This window comes from Telmatherina bonti, assembly GCF_933228915.1.
Source record: "Telmatherina bonti genome assembly, chromosome: 11".
NCBI lineage: Eukaryota > Metazoa > Chordata > Actinopteri > Atheriniformes > Telmatherinidae > Telmatherina > Telmatherina bonti.
The window spans coordinates 10947511-10965648 of record NC_136629.1 but is presented as its reverse complement, the minus strand read 5'-3'; the positions used below and the strand labels follow the sequence as shown (position 1 = coordinate 10965648).

General features: G+C 42.3%; 1 protein-coding gene across 1 annotated transcript in view; it reads right to left on the bottom strand.

Annotated features, from left to right (window-relative positions):
* The window catches only part of pdzd8 (PDZ domain containing 8), a 56488-nt gene extending 39628 nt beyond the window's left edge, over positions 1-16860 (bottom strand). Inside the window, exon 1 of the mRNA XM_079248479.1 lies at positions 15859-16860. Within this exon, the coding sequence (XP_079104605.1) occupies positions 15859-16736 (878 nt within the window). The 5' untranslated portion in view covers positions 16737-16860. The remainder of the gene's footprint in view (positions 1-15858) is intronic.
* Between the last annotated feature and the right edge of the window lie 1278 nt (positions 16861-18138).

Genomic DNA, 18138 nt, shown 5'->3' with positions numbered 1-18138 from the left:
AAGGAGTGATCTACATGTTCAGAAAGGAGGAAGAAGGCCTGTAAAACTTATCAGAGCCTACCGATTTTTCTAAAACATAAAACGTACAGCCAGGCCAACGTAAAATAGTTCTTATATAAGCGGTAAAAGCGGATTAAACAACTCGAAACCGTACATTAGACGGTTATAACGCACGACACGGAGTCTAGAACACCACGACGCACAGCGTTGTTTATAAATACTGGATAATTGTGTTAAATAATCAAGATCTCAATTTCAGTCAAAATAATCGTGATGATAATTTTGAGCAGCCCTACTGGTTTGGACTTTTCAGGGTTAAGCCGACACTGTGGGTAAATGTGCAGTTGATGAACACTTCTCTGTTAAGAGTCCAACATCTGAGGCTCTGACCATGATTTTCTTTTTTCCCATTTCCGGATCAACCAGGAGTGTTTCATTCCACCGGCTGCAGGAGCACGATGCTGCCGGGGGTAAACCCAACGCAGATTTCACTCTGAACATACTGTCGTATTCCCCCGTAGCTGGAGCTGATTGCATGATTGCAGTAATGCCTGGATTACCTCCAGTGGGCTGCAGGCCCAGCCCTCCCCTCCACTGAACTACCATCTGTAACACTCAGCAAATCCCAAGGCCCAGCTTTCCCTCTCAGAGTCTGCTCTTCATTACGTCATCTCATCACACTCTGCCTGATTGTGGGTGATGAACTCCAAACATGCGTGAGTGTTATCTGTTTGCTGCAGTTCTCTCCTACACGTATCTCTGCCAGAAAAACTCCCATTTAATGGTTGTGTTTAACGGTGTTTAAGCGTGTGTCACGTTCACGCCCGCCTCTCCGACCTCCCACAGCACCGTGACGGTGGGCCCTCCGGAGAGCGCCGAGCAAATCCTCTCAGCCTGACTGGTGCTGATCTATAGAGTGCTTTGGAAGCTGATTTAACAATAACAGCTCAAATATTAAAGTCTTAATGACTTAAAGAGGAAATTGTGGAGCTTGTCTCTGCAGCGGAAGCACAATGACCGCCTCAAACTAAAGCCATGATTAGTCATCCTGCAAGTCCAACATTGAACAGAACGTGAGGTAATTATCATTTTCATGTTATTTCATGTGATTGTCCAACAACACAAAATATTTTAAATCCAAATTTTCAACGTTAAAAGATTAGTTTATTTTTTCTGAAAATGATTCAGGAGTGACTCACAATTAGACATTTGTCATCTGGGAAATAATAAATTCAGCTTCTGAGATGAGGGAGAATGGTGTGTTTATGGGTTTGTTCAGGTCCAAACGTCACAGTAGCTGCATGTGAGAGATTCTACATTTTCTCAGCTCGATGATCAACAGAGAAAGGATGCAATTATTCTGCTTTAATTCATTTCTAAAACTATAAATATGTAAAGTTTTAGCTCTATTTCCATCTTTTGATGCCAGCATGCTGTGTTAGAATAAATATATCCTACATCGCAACGGTGGATTTCTGTCAGAGAAAAAACTTCATCATGAAAATGCTTTTAAACATTTGCAGCTATCCAAACGCTGCAACGATTCGTCGACAAAAAAACAACAATGAAAATATATGACAATGAATTCCATTGTTGCCAGACACATTTTTCCAACTAAGTGAGGCATCTATCTTAATTATAATCTCTGCCAAGAGCCACGCACATGTGCAATAGCGTCTCTACTGGACGGTAACGTACACAGAAATGGCGTTCGCCACAACAACGTGTACCAAAACGTCTTAAGTTTGGGAACGTTTAAGGAAAAAGGAAAAAGAAAACAAAGAGATCTCTTACAAGTTTGCAAAGCAGACCTGCAATGCATTTTGAATCCTAGTGAGCAACAATGGTGACTAGACAGATCAATATAGACCACAATGCATTGCGGGCAGCAGCTCAAGGGGGAGCAAGTGACATGAAAGTCAAAACAGGTTAAAAAATTAAAATGATAGATCATTCATTTTATGTCCTCATTTATTCAATAAATACGCAACAAATAAAGAATAAAACACCAATAAAAAATTTGGATTACGTGTGGTGGTTGCCGTGGTGACCATCAGTGGTTGCCGTGGTGACCATTAGTCATCACGGCAACGGCATCTGGGATGAGAAGAAATTAGCCAGCTTGGTGCCCGAATCGCCAACAAAATGAGTTCACTATGTAGTAGGGCTGGGCGATGTGACGATATGTATCGTCTGGACGATAGAAAATGTCTGTCTTTCATACGAGGCGCTTGTGTTTACGCCATGATAAGGTGCTTTACTGCAGTATTTTACGTCAAGATGCGCTTTATGGCATGCAGGCTGTAATACATAAACAAACATTGGGAAAGACGGGAGCAGACGTGTTTCAGAGCAGGATAATTCACTAAAAGATGACCAGCCGACCAAAACCGATGAGTTTGTTCATAAAAGACGGAAATTTCTGTCTGGATGCAGTTTGGATATAACAAGACCGACGTGGAACCGACAACAGACTAGCTCACAGTCCCAACAACGGACTCCGACACAACTCATTTTATCACCTGCGCAGGAATCAGGATAAAGAATACAGAATAAAGAATAGACTCCACGAGCAAAAGCAGCAAAAGCCACAAAAGCAGCATCAAGTGGAGGCGAAAGCTCATCATGAACTCCAGACGCAAAACGCTGCAACAAGTATTTACCTGTGAAACGTCATATGGCCATAGTTCCCCCAGATGGAAGGAGATCACTGCTGTTGTTGCCAAGCAACATCTGACACATAACTGATGACTGACACAACATTACACAGAGTTTGATATCGTTATGTATATCGGATATACAATTATTATGAGGATATAAAATGAGCAACATGGAGATAGGAGCTTTTGGTCATATCGCCCAGCCCTACTATGTAATGTGCTATAGTCAAGGCCGATGTAATAAACAAGGGGTCGGGGAATGGTCTGGATGTTCAGACACAGAAATTGTCACACAGAAAGCACCGGAAGAAAAAGTTGAGAACAAAGAAACGTTTTTAAGGTCTTTTTCTTCTACTCATTGTAGCGTCTTTGGACAGGTAAATGTTTCAGCGGTGAATTATCGCTACCAAGCGGTGTACCAAGTCCGACCTTAGCAGCCATGGCGACGTAAAAGACACATGGAAGCTTAACGTGACGTATGACAAGGTTTGAAACAGACGTCGCTTTCCCGTTCATGAGGGAACATAGATGTACCTTAACGTTAAGCCTCTAGACTGGCCTCCCGAAAACTCTGACCCATGTTAAACATTTTTAAAGGAGTACACTTCAGCCAAGAGACCAAACGCTTTAAATGAACTGTAGAAGAAGAACTGCAGCCAAAATAAAGGAAAAATGCTTGGCGATGGCTACAACAAGCATCTGGTGGAGGTAACCACTGCCAAAGGACATCTAAGTAAGTATCAGATGGGATGTATGGATACATTTTAACTAAGGTTAATTTTATTTCAATGAAATAAAATTAATCTAATAAGATAGTCTTTTTTTTTGTTTGTTTTATTGATCTTTTTACTTGTCTTCTCGGGCATTATAGCAGCAGAATGATGATCTGGCTACTGGGTTGTTTTCTCCTAACTGAAATCAAGAAAAATTACTAGCAAAAGAAAGTTTTATTAATTTTTTTTGGTTTTTAATCAACAAAAATCAGCTATATCGAATAATTTTGAGAATTGCAATTTAAATCGAATTGGCACCAAAGAAATGTGAATCAAATCGGGACAAAAGCATATTGTCACAGCCCTAGTTTTAACCCCGTGTTAAACTCAGATCATCAAAAAAAAACGGGTCCTGCATGAAATTCTTATTTTAAGTAAATGACTGAAGTAGCGTGTTGCATAGACTTCATCAGTTTAAATAAATGATTAAAGTCCAAATTGAATGAGACATTTACTGCCAGGATGAGCGTCTGCAAACTGCACCTACAGATGAGTGTGCCGCTAACTGCAGCAAGCTCCAACCAGAAGAATGGAGACTGTTTAACATTCAGAGGGGCGTTCACATCCTCTTCCCAGGAACAGAAGATGTTTGTAGATCCAGGCCATTCGAGGGTGGGCTGGAGCACTGATGGTCCTCCAGGGCCTCAAGTCTCACCGCATCCATTTTATCTGCTAAAATGAAAACCTTCCATATGACTAAGGACACAATCCTCTTCAGCTGAAGAGTTGTATCATGAACCCATGACTGGTTACAGGAGGTTTTCCTCCTGAGCATCACCAGCATCCACATGCTGGAGTATATCTACACAAAGATCACACTGCATGTTCAGATTCAGGAGCACTGTTAACAATCTCTTACTGCCTTAATGGTGCGTTTAAACTACTGCAACAAAAAAAGAAAGAGACTAAATCTGTCATCATACGGGAAACAGAAACATGAAATTAAGCTGTGCTTTCAACCAAAGTCCAAAGTGTGACCTGATTCAGTAGGTCAGGCTGCAGAAGAACAAGGACTCTAACTGCATGAAGATGTATTTCTATGGGAACTAAACCATCAACTTTCCAGTTGACAGATCCGTCAGGTCGTGCTGCCGTCAGAAGGTACAGCTGACCAGCGGAGGACTACTGGGACCGGTGTTGGTCCGGTCTATCTCACATACCTCAAAGACGTCTGAAGTTTGGATGAATCTTCATCAGAGATCATATTTCTCCAGTTTTATCTTCACCTTATCGGCTTCCTGGGAATTCCTGAATGGATTTTAAACGTCTTGTCTTCACATAAACCTCTTCCTAAGTATTGGATGTCAGAGTTCCAGATGTTTCCATCGGGTCGTTTCAATCCCAGACTGGACATTAACTACTGGTTCCTGAAGGTTCCAGTCGGACCTTCAGCAGTCAAAGCCTCTCTGTGGAACCAGATCCCAGTCTGGGTCAAGAAGCAGATCCCAGTACGGCTTCAGGAACCAGATCCCGGTCCGGCTTCAGGAACCAGATCCCAGTCCGGCTTCAGGAACCAGACCTCCTCTCTTCCTTCACATCATCTCCAAACTTTCCTTCCTGATAAATCTTCTTCAGGTCTGGCTTGGTGATCCTGATCCATCCCTTTAGTCCTGCTGCTGTAGGCCGAGGCTGCTGGGAGACGTCCCATGATGCACCGGGAGACGTCCCATGATGCACCGGGAGACGTCCCATGATGCACTGGGCTCCTCTCTGCTACAAGAACTGTACTACATCTGTACTAGAGCTGTACTACATCTGTACTACATCTGTACTAGAGCTGTACTACATCTGTACTAGAGCTGTACTACATCTGTACTACATCTGTACTACATCTGTACTACATCTGTACTAGAGCTGTACTACATCTGTACAAGAGCTGTACTACATCTGTACTAGAGCTGTACTACATCTGTACTAGAGCTGTACTACATCTGTACTACATCTGTACTAGAGCTGTACTAGAGCTGTACTACATCTGTACTAGAGCTGTACTAGAGCTGTACTACATCTGTACTAGAGCTGTACTACATCTGTACTAGAGCTGTACTACATCTGTACTACATCTGTACTACATCTGTACTACATCTGTACTAGAGCTGTACTACATCTGTACAAGAGCTGTACTACATCTGTACTAGAGCTGTACTACATCTGTACTAGAGCTGTACTACATCTGTACTACATCTGTACTAGAGCTGTACTACATCTGTACTACATCTGTACTAGAGCTGTACTACATCTGTACTACATCTGTACTAGAGCTGTACTAGAGCTGTACTACATCTGTACTAGAGCTGTACTAGAGCTGTACTACATCTGTACTAGAGCTGTACTAGAGCTGTACTACATCTGTACTACATCTGTACTAGAGCTGTACTACATCTGTACTAGAGCTGTACTACATCTGTACTACAGCTGTACTAGAGCTGTACTACATCTGTACTACATCTGTACTAGAGCTGTACTACATCTGTACTACATCTGTACTAGAGCTGTACTACATCTGTACTAGAGCTGTACTACAGCTGTACTAGAGCTGTACTAGAGCTGTACTAGAGCTGTACTACATCTGTACTAGAGCTGTACTACATCTGTACTAGAGCTGTACTACATCTGTACTAGAGCTGTACTAGAGCTGTACTACATCTGTACTAGAGCTGTACTACATCTGTACTACATCTGTACTAGAGCTGTACTACATCTGTACTACATCTGTACTAGAGCTGTACTACATCTGTACTAGAGCTGTACTACATCTGTACTACATCTGTACTAGAGCTGTACTAGAGCTGTACTACATCTGTACTACATCTGTACTAGAGCTGTACTACATCTGTACTACATCTGTACTAGAGCTGTACTACATCTGTACTACATCTGTACTAGAGCTGTACTACATCTGTACTACATCTGTACTACATCTGTACAAGAGCTGTACTACATCTGTACTAGAGCTGTACTACATCTGTACTAGAGCTGTACTACATCTGTACTACATCTGTACTACATCTGTACTAGAGCTGTACTACATCTGTACAAGAGCTGTACTACATCTGTACTAGAGCTGTACTACATCTGTACTACATCTGTACTAGAGCTGTACTACATCTGTACTACATCTGTACTAGAGCTGTACTACATCTGTACTACATCTGTACTACATCTGTACAAGAGCTGTACTACATCTGTACTAGAGCTGTACTACATCTGTACTACATCTGTACTAGAGCTGTACTACATCTGTACTACATCTGTACTAGAGCTGTACTAGAGCTGTACTACATCTGTACTAGAGCTGTACTAGAGCTGTACTACACTGTACTAGAGCTGTACTAGAGCTGTACTACATCTGTACTACATCTGTACTAGAGCTGTACTACATCTGTACTACAGCTGTACTAGAGCTGTACTACATCTGTACTACAGCTGTACTAGAGCTGTACTACATCTGTACAAGAGCTGTACTACATCTGTACAAGAGCTGTACTACATCTGTACTAGAGCTGTACTACATCTGTACTAGAGCTGTACTACAGCTGTACTAGAGCTGTACTAGAGCTGTACTAGAGCTGTACTACATCTGTACTAGAGCTGTACTACATCTGTACTAGAGCTGTACTAGAGCTGTACTACATCTGTACTAGAGCTGTACTAGAGCTGTACTACATCTGTACTAGAGCTGTACTACATCTGTACTAGAGCTGTACTAGAGCTGTACTACATCTGTACTAGAGCTGTACTACATCTGTACTACATCTGTACTACATCTGTACTAGAGCTGTACTACATCTGTACTACATCTGTACTAGAGCTGTACTACATCTGTACTAGAGCTGTACTACATCTGTACTAGAGCTGTACTACATCTGTACTACATCTGTACTAGAGCTGTACTAGAGCTGTACTACATCTGTACTACATCTGTACTAGAGCTGTACTAGAGCTGTACTACATCTGTACTAGAGATGTACTACAGTTGTACTTGAGCTGTACTACATCTGTACTACATCTGTACTACATCTGTACAAGAGCTGTACTACAGTTGTACTTGAGCTGTACTACATCTGTACTACATCTGTACTAGAGCTGTACTAGAGCTGTACTACATCTGTACTACATCTGTACTAGAGCTGTACTACAGCTGTACTACATCTGTACTAGAGCTGTACTACAGTTGTACTAGAGCTGTACTACATCTGTACTACATCTGTACTAGAGCTGTACTACAGCTGTACTACATCTGTACTAGAGCTGTACTACAGTTGTACTAGAGCTGTACTACAGCTGTACTACATCTGTACTAGAGCTGTACTACAGCTGTACTACATCTGTACTAGAGCTGTACTACAGTTGTACTAGAGCTGTACTACATCTGTACTACATCTGTACTACAGCTGTACTACATCTGTACTACAGTTGTACTAGAGCTGTACTAGAGCTGTACTACAGTTGTACTTGAGCTGTACTAGAGCTGTACTAGAGCTGTACTACATCTGTACTACATCTGTACTAGAGCTGTACTAGAGCTGTACTAGAGCTGTACTACATCTGTACTAGAGCTGTACTACATCTGTACTAGAGCTGTACTAGAGCTGTACTACATCTGTACTAGAGCTGTACTACATCTGTACTACAGCTGTACTACAGTTGTACTAGAGCTGTACTACATCTGTACTAGAGCTGTACTACATCTGTACTAGAGCTGTACTACATCTGTACTAGAGCTGTACTAGAGCTGTACTACATCTGTACTAGAGCTGTACTACATCTGTACTAGAGCTGTACTACATCTGTACTAGAGCTGTACTAGAGCTGTACTACTAGCAAACATCAGGACTGTTGAACCGATGTGGTCACATTACATCCTGTTGTTTCCAGTTTCCTCAGCTCTACTCTGCATGTATTTTATGAAGGTGGGGATTTTATAAGAAGTGGATTTCTGGCTCAGAGGTGGGAGGATGGACGGCAGCTGGGCTGACCATTTTTTTGTATGTTTCTGATAGCAGTCCTAAAATAATGTTTTTTAAGATGCCTAAATCCTGCTTGGCCTGATGCTGAAAACATGGACACTTTCTTTCCTTTTTATGAGTTCTGAGCTGGAAAGGGAACAAGACATGAAGTCTACGTTTAATTCCAATGATTAAATAACAGATTTTCAGCCAGAATGTGGAATTAGGATTGTTTATTAAATGACAGTTTCGTTAAATTAATTTATGTGTAACGTTTTTAAATTGTCGGAGAAAACTCGACACCTGACTGAGCTGCACATAAACTCAGACGCTGCTGGAGAACATCCAACCTTACACTGCTGGTCCTCGTTCTGTAGGAGGTTTTACTTCCTGGTCCTCGTTCTGTAGGAGGTTTTACTTCCTGGTTCTGGTTCTGATGCAGATTTTTCTTCCTGGATCTGGTTCTGATGCAGATTTTTCTTCCTGGATCTGGTTCTGATGCAGGTTTTTCTTCCTGGGTCTGGTTCTGATGCAGTTTTTCTTCCTAGATCTGGTTCTGATGCAGGTTTTTCCTTTCTGGATCTGGTTCTAATGCAGGATTAGGGTTCAGGTGGAGGTTTTCATTCCTGGTCCTGGTTCTCCTGGAGGTTTTTGTTCCTGGTCCTGGTTCTTCTGGGGGTTTTTGTTCCTGGTCCTGGTTCTCCTGGAGGTTTTTATTCCTGGTCCTGGTTCTCCTGGAGGTTTTTGTTCCTGGTCCTGGTTCTCCTGGAGGTTTTTGTTCCTGGTCCTGGTTCTCCTGGAGGTTTTTGTTCCTGTTCCTGGGGAAGGTTTTGCTTAGCAGTGTCATTATTTTTATAATTAGGTTTTTGTGAAGATATAAATCGGACTATTATGGATCACGTGAGAGATTTGTTTTAACTGGATCAAAACTGGACTATAATAAACTGGACTGTGTCCGTAAAAGTAACTTGACTTTTTGTTGTGAAGCAACTCCATATAAATAAAGTTGAACGTAACAGAAGTGAATTGAAATGCAGAACTGGGATGCTTTTGTCAGCGGTTGGTTGAAATTGGAATAAAAAACAATGTGAATTTGTTCGTGCTTCCTGGAGGCCTCAGCACTTGCAGCTCTAGCAGAGAGAAAGCAACTATTGAAAAGAATCTCACATGACATCTGGACTGGTGTTTGCTGGGAGGCATGTGGGAGTCTGAAAGAAGTGGAGGAAGGTTCTGCAGTGTGTGGAGGTTTCTGCAAACATCGAGACCAACAACAAAACAGAGCTGCTGCATTCACCAGAGTGAAGATGGAAAACATTCACATTTTAGCCAAACAACGATAAAATATAGATTTTTTAAGATTTCTCTGCCATTAATCTGACAACTACACTGTTGTGAAAGAATCTGGATGATGGATGGATGGATGGATGGATGGATGGATGGATGGATGGATGGATGGACGGATGGATGGGTGGGTGAATAGATGGGTGGATGAATGGATAGGTGGATGGATGGATGGATGGATGGATGGACGGACGGATGGATGGATAGATGGGTGGGTGAATGGATAGGTAGATGGATGGATGGGTGAATAGATAGGTGGATGGATGGATGGATGAATAGATAGGTGGATGGATGGATGGATGAATAGATAGGTGGGTGGATGGATGGATGAATAGATAGGTGGGTGGATGGATGGATGGATGGGTGGATGGGTGGGTGGATAGATGGGTGGGTGAATGGATGGATGGATGGGTGGGTGAATAGATGGGTGGGTGAATGGATAGGTGGATGGATGGATGGATGGATGGATGGATGGGTGAATAGATAGGTGGGTGGATGGATGGATGAATAGATAGGTGGGTGGATGGATGGATGGATGGATGGATGAAGGATGAACAGTTGGATGGATGAATGGATGGATGGATGGATGGACCGTTGGATGAGTGGATGAATGGATGAATGAATGGATGGATGGATGGATGGATAGATGGATGGACAGACGGTTGGATGAATGGATGGGTAGATGGATAGACGGACCAAGCTTTCACATCTACATTTCAGCTACTTTATCTACCATTTTGAGGCTGATTGTGTTTTTTCTGACTCAGATGTATGATATGTTTAACAAGAACAAACAGAAAAAGCACCTGAAAGTGAAAGAACATCAACTTAAAACAGTTTTGTTTTCTGCATTGTGCAAATTTTTCCCATCATATGAAGGACTTGCTTTCTAAATAAAATTTAAATGATTGAGTGGGATCTCACAAGTTGGAACCATTACCTAATAAAACCTAGCGCAGCAAATCCCAGGTTTGATTGCAATATGATTGATTCCGTTGCTCGGCGAGTGGTGGGTCACCGAAAGCCTTCAGGTTCATTCCATGATGCTGTTCCCCATCCCCGTTGAAAGAGCCTCTTTCTACGGTGTGTGGGCTCAGTAATTTTAACCACTATTAATGCCAGTCTCACCTCACAAGTTGTTCCCAAACATGTAAAACATGGTTCCGTACCCACTTCTCAAAATACTTGTACTAGATTCAAACTTTCCAATTTCCAAATTGCCTTTTTTTTTTTTTTTTTTTTTTTTTAATCTAAAGCCTTGGATGGAATTCTTTATGTTCAGATAATTTCACACCTCAGCAAGCACACTGATCTAGAGATGGGTCAACATGGATTTAAAGCAATGGGCAGTACTGAAGCAGCACTTTTAGGAGTTTCCCATGATGTTTATTTTATCATGCGATTCCAGTGACTGTCTCATTTTACTGGATTTACCTGCTCCGTTTGATACTGATCACCATATTTTATTATTGTGTTTAAAAACATTGTTTTGGCATTAAAAGTGTGGCTCCTGAATGGTTCACGTCCTATTTAATATACAAAACATCTCTGTTTGTCTAGGGAAGGGGTGCCCAGCTCCGGTCCTTGAGGGAGTCTCTGCTCCAACACACCTGACTCAAACTCATCCGTCATTGTGCAGAACCTCATTGGCTGTTGGATCCATTTAATGGAAGCCAAGTGTGTTGGAACAGGGGTATATTGGAAACCTGCAGAACAGAGGCCCCTCGAAGACCGACTTTGGGCACGCCATGTCTAAGGGATTGGCAGTTCTCATGTGTTCCACTGTCATATGGAGTCCAAAACGCATTATGACTGGTTACAGGCCAGATTACGCCGGGTTCAATTTGTGCTTTCTATATACTTGCTCCACACCTAGTTTGAGTCAGGTGTGTTTGAGTGAGGATACATGAAAAACCTGTAGGATTGTGGCCCTTGAAGACTGGACCTGGACACCCCTGCTCTGCACCTGAGTGTGGCCAAGACTAGCAGGATTCAGAGGGGCGGGGCTTTACCATGGAACAAGCTCCCTTTATATTAGACAGGCCTCCTCTTCATATTATTTTATTTTATTTATTTCTGCTAAAAACTCATCTGTTCACTTTGGACTTTTGTACACAGTGACTGGTTGACATTTTGATCTGATTTCAGTTTGCTTTTTAGTTCAGTTTGCCATTTTATTTACCAGTAATTCAATTTTTAATGTTCTTTTTATGCCATTTGTTTTAATAGTGTTCAGTTTTTCACATTGTTGGACTTTAGTCAACTTTGTTGCTTTGAATAAATAAATAAATAAATAAATAATAAATAATGTTGCAGGTGCAGAAAATGGTTGTGATATACAAATAATTGTATCTATGTTTGAGTTATAAACTAACTACTGTTGGAAATAAAGGAATCAATTAATCAATATCATTTGTGTATTTTAGGTAGAATCAGCTAGAGCCAAACAACATAGCATCATCATCGTGATGATCAATACTCAGGTCCTGAGTAAGATACGCAGGTCCTGCAATGTAGGAAGAAAATGAACTCATGTTCATCTGTCCATCTACGACCTGCAGACGTAGACGGATTACCCGTCCATTTTTATTTAAGAGTTCTCCGATGTGAGCAGTCGTAAACAAAACAGTGAGATACATTTATTCAGGTCCGAGTACAATAAATACTAGTAAACCATCAAATCCAGACAAAATAAACACCGGTAATTAGGGCTGCTCGATTATGACAAAAATTATAATCACGATTATTTTGACTGAAATTGAGATCTCGATTATTTAACACAATTATCCAGTATTTATAAACAACGCTGCGCGTCGTGGTGTTCTAGACTCCGTGTCGTGCATTATAACCGTCTAATGTACGGTTCCAAGTTGTTTAATCCGCTTTTACGGCTTATATAGGAACTATTTTACGTTGGCCTGGATGTATGTTTTATGCCAAACAACCGCTGTCAGGCTGCAGCGCGTTTCTCTCATTCACCTGTTAAAAGACGGCTGATCTGAACCAGCTGATTAACGCGTTGCTATGGTAACGCCCCGTAACAGAGGGATATTACAGTGTTTAACTCGCCGAACTATGTATAGGAAAATAATGCAGCCAGTTGTCACTGACAATGGTATAAACTATGTTTAGGTGAACTTCCACAACCTACTGCAGTTATTCTACATGGACCTGCAGCCGGAGCCGACTGAGACTGGCCGCCTGGGAGTGCTTTAGGACGGGAGAGGCTCCCGCTGCTCCTTCCTTACAGTAACTGCAGAACAATATGTGTCTTCAAGTCAGTCGCCACAACACCAGAAAAGTCTCTAATAACTCCAGTAAAAGCTGCTAGATTTGTTGCTTTTAACAAAAAAAGCCAGATTTAGCGAGAAAGTCGCCAAGTTGGCAACAGTGTCTGAATGAAAGCAAAGCGGCTGTGGGAGGAGTTTACAGCACAGCGCTGCAACGCCAGAGACGCTCGATTAGCAGCTGAAGACAGATGGAGAGGAAACTGCAGAGAGAAAAATAATCACACCCTTTTATTATTATGATCGTTGAAAACCCAGATCGTAGTTGAGATTAAAATCCGATTAATCGCCCAGACCTAACGGTAATATCCAATTACTAGTAGTAAGATCAGCACATGTTCACCCCCAACAAGATGGCAGGAGAGCAGCGTGACTTAAAGCGCTCTTCAAGTCAGCTCTGAGAATTCCTGAACGATTTCATATCGCAAAATATCTCAGGGGTAGTAGAAAATATCAGTCAGATTTTCCCCAATATCGAGCAGAATATCAGTTCTGGAGACCTTCATGGAGAAAATGCAAAAATACCAACATGTTCAGCATCAGGCTACAAAGAGAAACCAGTTAAATCTGGTGGGACCCAGTAAAAATGTCTCAACTTTTATTCCACATGAAATGCTGATGTTAAAGAATGAATAATATTAAAAATTATATTAAATAGAAATAACTGAGTTTAAAATGAGAATAAATGGGGAGTTTTGGCCACAAAGAGGGAAAATATGAAGCTTCATAAAACATATTAATGCGATCTGATTAATTAACTGATCTTTAACACAGTCAGCTAAAACCCAGCCCCTGATTTTTATTATAATGAAAATAATTCATAGTTTGTGCATTTTAATGAATAATTAATCATTCAAATTTTCAAATTGGCCTTTAAAAAAATATTAACAAGAAAAAAAAAAAGAAAAAAAAAATATATATATATACATATATATATATATATAATAACTATTTGGGGGTTTTGTTTGACAGGTCTGAAGGCGTTTCAGGGATTTATGAAAAAAGTAGAAAAAACTTTTAATGTGTGAGGATTTTATAGCATTTTTCTATGTTTGGACATCGTCGGCCACAAAGGTGTCCCGAGTTTTTCCACGTTGCATCAGCGGAGTAGAAAAGTCGTGTGAGAGAAAAAAGCCAAAGAAGAAGAGTTGTTGCATAAACTCATCTCAGCAGTAAGAAAATAAAACATGGATAAAAAGGCCCAAACAGGACAGAAGGGTTCATATAACCAGATGTTTGGTGGAGTCCGACCCCCCCAACCCAACAGAAGTTGTGTAACTTACATCCGTTACCGTACAACATCCATCTACTTTGATCTTTAAGAGTTTCTATTTTTGTTTCTACTCTCATGCTGTATTTTTCTTGTTGTTTTATAATTAATGAGCTTTTCTAAGCTTTGGCTGAGTCTCTCTCTCTGGCTTGTCCGCTCAGGACTTGACCTTTTGGCTTCATCTGAGGCTGTTTTGTTTTCTTTTTATAAAAATATAAACAGTTTTCCACCAACTACAGCAGGAAAATACCAGGAAGATATGCTGGGATAGGGTCCAGCTCCCCGCGAGCCTTAATCAGACTAAACGCTACAGAAAACAAATGAATGAATGAACTTCAGAGCTGCAATGAGAGAATGATGATGAATATTTGCTCACCGTCCACTCAGTCAGCTCCACTTGTTCAACTTTCTGTCAACACAAATATCTAACCAGCCAATCACAAAGCAGACGCGCCGAAGACGACTTGCTGAAGTTCAGACTGAGCATCATGATGAGGAAGAAAGGAGATTTACGTGACTTTGAACGCAGCATGGTTGTTGGTCTTTCACACACAACCATCTCTGGAGTTTCCAGAGAAGGTCTGGAGAAGAGAAAATCTCCAGCGAGGAGCAGCTGTCTGGACCGGAACTGAAGCAGATATCTACCAACCATGAAGCAGATGGTCTCCAGCAGCAGAAGACCACAGCGGGTTCCCTCCTGTCAGTAAGAACTGGAAACTGAGGCTACAATTCACACAGACTCACCAGAACTGGACAATAGAAGATGGAGAAACGTTGCTGGTCTGATGAGTCTCCAGTTCAGCTCCACATTCACATGGTAGGATCAGAATCTGCTGGAAGCATGAAAGCATGTCCACCCATACTGGCCACTCTTCCATCAACAGGTCTCGGTACGTATTTTTAATCATCTCCACAAGCAAAAACCGGAGAAGATCACCAGAAGATCCGTTCTTTTCACATCTATGGCTGTGCGGCTGATATGACCCCTTGGTGGAAACAGGCTGTTTCGTTCCCTCAATACCGACATGGTTTAACCTCCACAGCCTACCTGAGTCCTGCTGCTGACCATGTCCATCCCTTTCTGAGCACAGTGTAGCATCTTCTGATGGAAACTTCCAGCAGGATGATGCACCATGTCACAAAGCTCACATCATCTCCACCATGACGATGAGTTCACTGTCCTCCAACGGCTCCACAGTCACCAGATCTACATCCAACAGAGCAGCTTTGGGATGTGGTGGAACGGGAGATTCTCATCATGATGTGCAGCAACTGCGTGATGCTTCGTGTCAACATGGAGAAAACCTCTGAGGAATGTTTCCAACACCTTGTTCGGTATGTCACACCAAGAATTAAGGCAGTTCTGGGGGGAAATGGGGGTCCGTCTTGGTGCTAGAAGTATACCTAATAGTCTCAGATGTGCATTTAACTGAATACAAACCTCTTTATTTCACTTGTTTGAACTCAAACTATCTTGACAAGGCTAACTCTTCCAGCAGCAGCAAACAGGACCTGTGGGTTTGCAGCTAACATTCCAGGTTGTGTTTGTTTGTAAACAATGTTGTTTTGCTGACCTACCTGATCTTGTAGTTGGGCAAGGTGTGCTTCTTCTTGATCACCCTCTTCAGCTGGTTAACTATGATGGACGTGAGCTGGGGCAAAGGCCTGCCCTCAAACTGGGACTTCACCTCAAAATCCACCAGCGGGTCCTCCAGGAAGGAGAAGGACCAGTGGGAAAAGGGCATGCGCGTGAACTGCAGCCTCAGCCTGCCCACCACGCGCCGCATCTTGACGAAAAGGTAGGCAGACTTTCCAAAGACCAGGTCCACGTCTATGGCCAGGTGGAAGCCGCCGTTGTACTCGATGTCCACCTCGAAGTTGAGCTCCTCCGGCATGCCGTCGTCGTTCAGGTGGACCGGCTTCATGAGTCTGGCCGTTTTGAAGACCGGCAGAGAGTTTCCCAGGGAAATGTCCCGGAGGCTGAGCCCCTCCAGCAACCGGCCAGCCGTCTTGGTCTGCAGCAGCTCCTCAAACTCCACCTTTATCTTCTTGGTGAGCCAGTGTCGGACCACAGGGGTGTGTTGCAGCTCTCTGAACAGGAACAGAAAGATAGCGTTTAGGAAATTGCATGTTTCAGCTTTGCCCGCATCGATGTGCTCGCCAAGCGGCGGCTGCTGCTTGGGGCTGCCGCCGCTGACAGCCGCGTCCTGCGGCTTTGTGACGCCGGCCTCGGGCTGTCTGGATGCAGCAGATGCGGTGCTGTCCGGCTGCTGCTGCTGGCTCGGTTCGGCTTGCGGGGTATTAAAGTAATCCTTCAGTGCGTTGTCGGGCACCACTTTGACATACTGGACGCTCCTGCCTATAGGCTCGGGGTTCCTCCTGTATATGAGCAAGAACTGCAACACCAACGTGACCAGCGCCCCGCAGAAGGCGGAAACCAGTATTAGGTAAATCATTTCGAGCAGCCGGCCTGACTGTCCGGGACTCAGACGGTTTTCATTGCAGACGTTTAGCCGCGGAAACAAAGCAAGTTCCACCTGGTCGCTCTCAAAGCTGCCATATCATCTGCTTCTTTCCTGAGCTGCAGGCTCCACACCTCATTGGTCAGACGGCCGCTACGTCGCGCTGCGTGATGACGAAAGCAGGGTGAGTTTCTCTCGATGCGTTCAGGACGTGTCGGATTTTCTGTCGACCCCACTTGAAACAGCTTTAGCTTTATTTTTTAAAAAAAACAAAACAAAACAAGAAACGATAAAAAATTAACACAGCGTTATACATATATATATATATATATATATATATATATATTTTTTTTTTTTTTTTTTTTTTTTTTTTTACAAAAACAAATAGTTTTGACATTTAAAAAAAACCGGACCAGTAGCAGTAAAAATAAGTTGAAACTTATTTTTATTCCATCCATCCATCTTCTACGGGGGATCAAGGCGTTCCCAGGCCAGCCGAGAGATATAATCCCCTCCAGCGTGTCCTGGTTCTTCCCCGGGGTCTCCTCCCAGAGGGACGTGCCCTGAACGCCTCACCAGGGAGACGTCCAGGAGGCATCCTGACCAGATGTCTCAGCCACCTCAACTGGTTCCTCTCAATGCGGAGCAGCAGCGGCTCTACTCTAATCTCCTCCCAGATGACCGAGCTCCTCACCCTATCTCTAAGGGAGAGCCCGGCCACCCTGCGGAGGAAACCCATTTCAGCCACCTGTATACGAGATCTCCTTCTTTCGGTCACGACCCACAGCTCATGACCATAGGTGAGAGTAGGAACGTAGATCGACTGGTAGATCAAGAGCTTCGCCTTATTTTATTTTTAATCATATTGCACAAACCACTTCTGTCATTTTTCTTATTTCATTTCTTAATATCTAATTAATTTTTTTTTATTGATTTACCTGATTTTTAAATCCATTTTATATCAATGTTGTCATTAATTAATATTATTATTGTAATTTATTTGTTTGAAAATAAATTCTTATTAAAAAAAAATACATGAATAGCCTATTTTTTCTTATTTCGAATCCATGTACTGTGATAATTGCAGATGATATTTGGGTCCACTTCTATTTGTTTTTGTATCAATTTGTTTTGGTTCTTTTATTTAAAATTATAAATAAAAGTCTCCATCTGGTCCAAACTGCTGCAGCGTGGGCTTCAAGGCCAACCATCACCAGAGATCCACATGTCTCCAGTTTTCTCTTCTGTCCATTGGCTTCCTGTTAAATCCAGAACAGAATTTAAAATTATTCTTCTTCTGCAGTTATCAGAGCCTCTCTGTGGAAGCAGACCTCCTCTCTACCTTCACATCATCTCCAAACTTTCCTTTCTGATAAATCTCCCGCTCAGGTTCTGG